Source organism: Otolemur garnettii, unplaced genomic scaffold, assembly GCF_000181295.1.
Source record: "Otolemur garnettii isolate 467f Iridium unplaced genomic scaffold, OtoGar3 scaffold00054, whole genome shotgun sequence".
Lineage (NCBI taxonomy): Eukaryota > Metazoa > Chordata > Mammalia > Primates > Galagidae > Otolemur > Otolemur garnettii.
In genome coordinates this window covers 8,424,530-8,427,330 of record NW_003852449.1, presented here as the reverse complement: position 1 = coordinate 8,427,330, position 2,801 = coordinate 8,424,530, and the positions used below count along the sequence as shown (strand labels likewise).

The 2,801-nt window shown below is 39.8% G+C and overlaps 1 protein-coding gene across 1 annotated transcript in view; it reads left to right on the top strand.

The window, feature by feature from the left end:
• TOGARAM1 (TOG array regulator of axonemal microtubules 1) overlaps positions 1–2,801 on the top strand; it is a 73,226-nt gene that overhangs the window by 64,551 nt on the left and 5,874 nt on the right. Inside the window, exon 18 of the mRNA XM_023514520.1 lies at positions 2,115–2,304. Coding sequence (XP_023370288.1) covers positions 2,115–2,304 — 190 coding nt within the window. The remainder of the gene's footprint in view (positions 1–2,114; positions 2,305–2,801) is intronic.

Here is a 2,801-nt window from a genome sequence, read left to right as displayed (position 1 = left end):
TGTAAGGTAATTAGATTTAATAAGGCAATTATATATTTATAGAACTTTGCTTTTACATTGACTAGACCTTAGTAAAGCTTTAAAAGTTTTAATGAACTTGTCGATATTAGGCCTATGTTGGACAATTCTGATTAATTTCTCTTTAATTTATAGCCTTTCTTTTTCTTCTTCTAATGATAAAAAGTAATATATAATTATGTTTAAGGAAAAATAATTTCAAAAATACAAACATTAAGCCCTTTGTTATGAGAGGGGGGCTCATTTATTGTGTGTTGTGAATATATAGCTTGCCACTACAGCTCAGTGGTTAAGGCGCTGGCCATGTACACCGGGGCTGGTTGGTTCAGAGTTGGGCTGGGCCTGCTAAAAACAATGACAACTACAACAGAAAAATAGCCGGGTGTTATGGTGGGCACCTGTAGTCCCAGCTACTTGGGAGGCTGAAGTAAGAGAATCACTTAAGCCCAAAAGTTTGAGGTTGCTGTGAGCTGGGACTTCACAGTACTCTACTGAGAGGGATAGAGTGAGACTTTCAAAAAACAAACAAAAAAAAAAAAGAAGGAAAGAAAAGAAAAAAATGCAAACACTAAAACAAGAATACAGGGTGACTATAAAATTTGTGCATACGAACTTTATGGCCACCCTGTATACCTTCACATCCTAGCTGGGTGTGAAGGTACATGCCTATATTCCCATGTGGAGGTATATGCCTGTAGTCCCAGCTACTCAGGAGGCTGAGGCAGGAGGATCACTTGAGCCCAGGAATGTGAGGTTACTGTGAACTAGGCTGATATCACAGCAGAACTAACCTGAAACAGCAGAGTGGTACTCTGTCTCAAAAGATAAAATAAAAAGCATTGCAGCCTTGAGACTTCTATCCTTCAAAAGGCCTGCTTGTTGGCTGGGCACAGTGGCTCATTCTTTTTATCCTAGCACCTTGGAAGGCCAAATCAAGAGGATTGTTCAAGGTACAAAATTTAGCAGGTGTGGTGGCATGCACCTATAGTCTGATCTACTCTGGGGATTGAGGAAAGAGGATTGCTTGAGATTGCAGTCATCTATAACCAAGCCACTGTACTCTAGCTCAGACATCAAAGTGAGACCTGGTCTTCAAAAAAAAAAAAGATAAACAAAAAGGCCTACTTGTGAGGTTAGGTTTTGGCTAACACCTGCTTGCAAGATTAGCTTTTGGCTAATATGGAGAAACTAGGATTTCAAGAGGATTCCCACTATTATCTAACTGATGAAATAGTTGACTATGCCTCCGTAGCTTGGGCAAACATTGTGGCTTGTGCTGAAGATGTCCTTCTTTCTGGGAGTCTGGAACTTTGGTGTATCCTAGGTAGAGATCCATATATGACCAGCTCCCAGTAGAAAACCCAGACATTGGCGGGGTGTAGTGTGTCACACCTGTAATCCTACCATTCTGGGAGGACAAGGGGGGTGGACTGCTTGAGCTGTGGAATTGGAGACCAGCCTGAGCAAGAGTGAGATTCCATCTCTAAAAAAACCAGCCAGGTGTTGTGGCACATGCCTGTAGTCCCAGTTACTTGGGAGGCTGAGGCAAGAGGATCACTTGAGCCCAAGAGTTGGAAGTTGCTGTGAGCTATGACGCCATGGCACTCTCTCTACCCAGGGCAACAAAATGAGACTCTGTCTCAAAAAACAAACAAACAAACAAACAAAAAAAAAACCCTGGAGATAGAAACTCTAAAATTTCATTGGTAGGCAACATGTCATACACGTGGCCACAATTTATTGTTGAAGGAATTAAGTGTGTCCTATGTGATTCCACTGGGGAAGTACCCTTGAAAGCTTGAGGCTGGCTTCCCCCAGACTTTGGCCTATGTACCTTTTTCCTTTGCTAATTTTGCTTGATATTTTTCTGTTGTAATAAATTTTAGCCATGAGTAAAACTACCTGTATATGCTAACTCCTATGAGTCCTCCTAGCAAATCCGTTCTGGGAGAGAACTTGGAGACCCCCTACAGAAACTGTGTCTGTGGGTTAGATCATTTTATGAATTTTAGAAAGTGAATTTAAAATGAAAATTTTTTATGTTTGTAGTTCAGGAAAGTAAAAATGAAATTAAATTTACCTTTCTTTCACCTTAGAGAGGTGACTGAAGTACGTGAAGTCACCAGAAAATCAGTTCCTCGTAATTCCCTTGAAAGTGCTGAGTACATTAAAGTCATAACAGGTTTATTAAATGCAAAAGACTTTCGCGATCGTATCAATGGGATTAAGCAGCTTTTATCAGATACTGAAAATAATCAAGAGCTTGTTGTTGGAAACATTGTGAAGGTAAGGACCTGTCAGAATTAATTTTCATTTGCAATCTGTAGCCAATAGCATTTATTAGGGCCAGGTGCCATGACTCAGTCCGTGTAATCCTAAAACTTTGGGAGTCCAAAGTGAGACTTTAAGACCAGCCTGGGCAATAGTAAGACTCCTGTCTATACAAAAAATAAAAATATTAGCTGTATTCTAAGCTACTTGGGAGGCTGAGGCAAGAGAATCACTTAAACGAGCAGTTCTCAACCTGTCTCGACCCACAGGAACTGTATTAAAGGGTCGTGGCATTAGGAAGTTTGAGAACCACTGGAAGCAATTTGAGGTTTGAGGTTGCTGTGAGCTGTGACACCATGGCCTTCTACCAAGGATGACATAGTGAAACTTTATCTCAAAAAAAAAAAAAAAATTTACTTCTCTTCCCTTAAATTTATATTATATATATTACATATGGCAAACATAACTAGTCTTTATTCTTTTTTTTTTTTCTTTTGAGACAGAGTCTCACT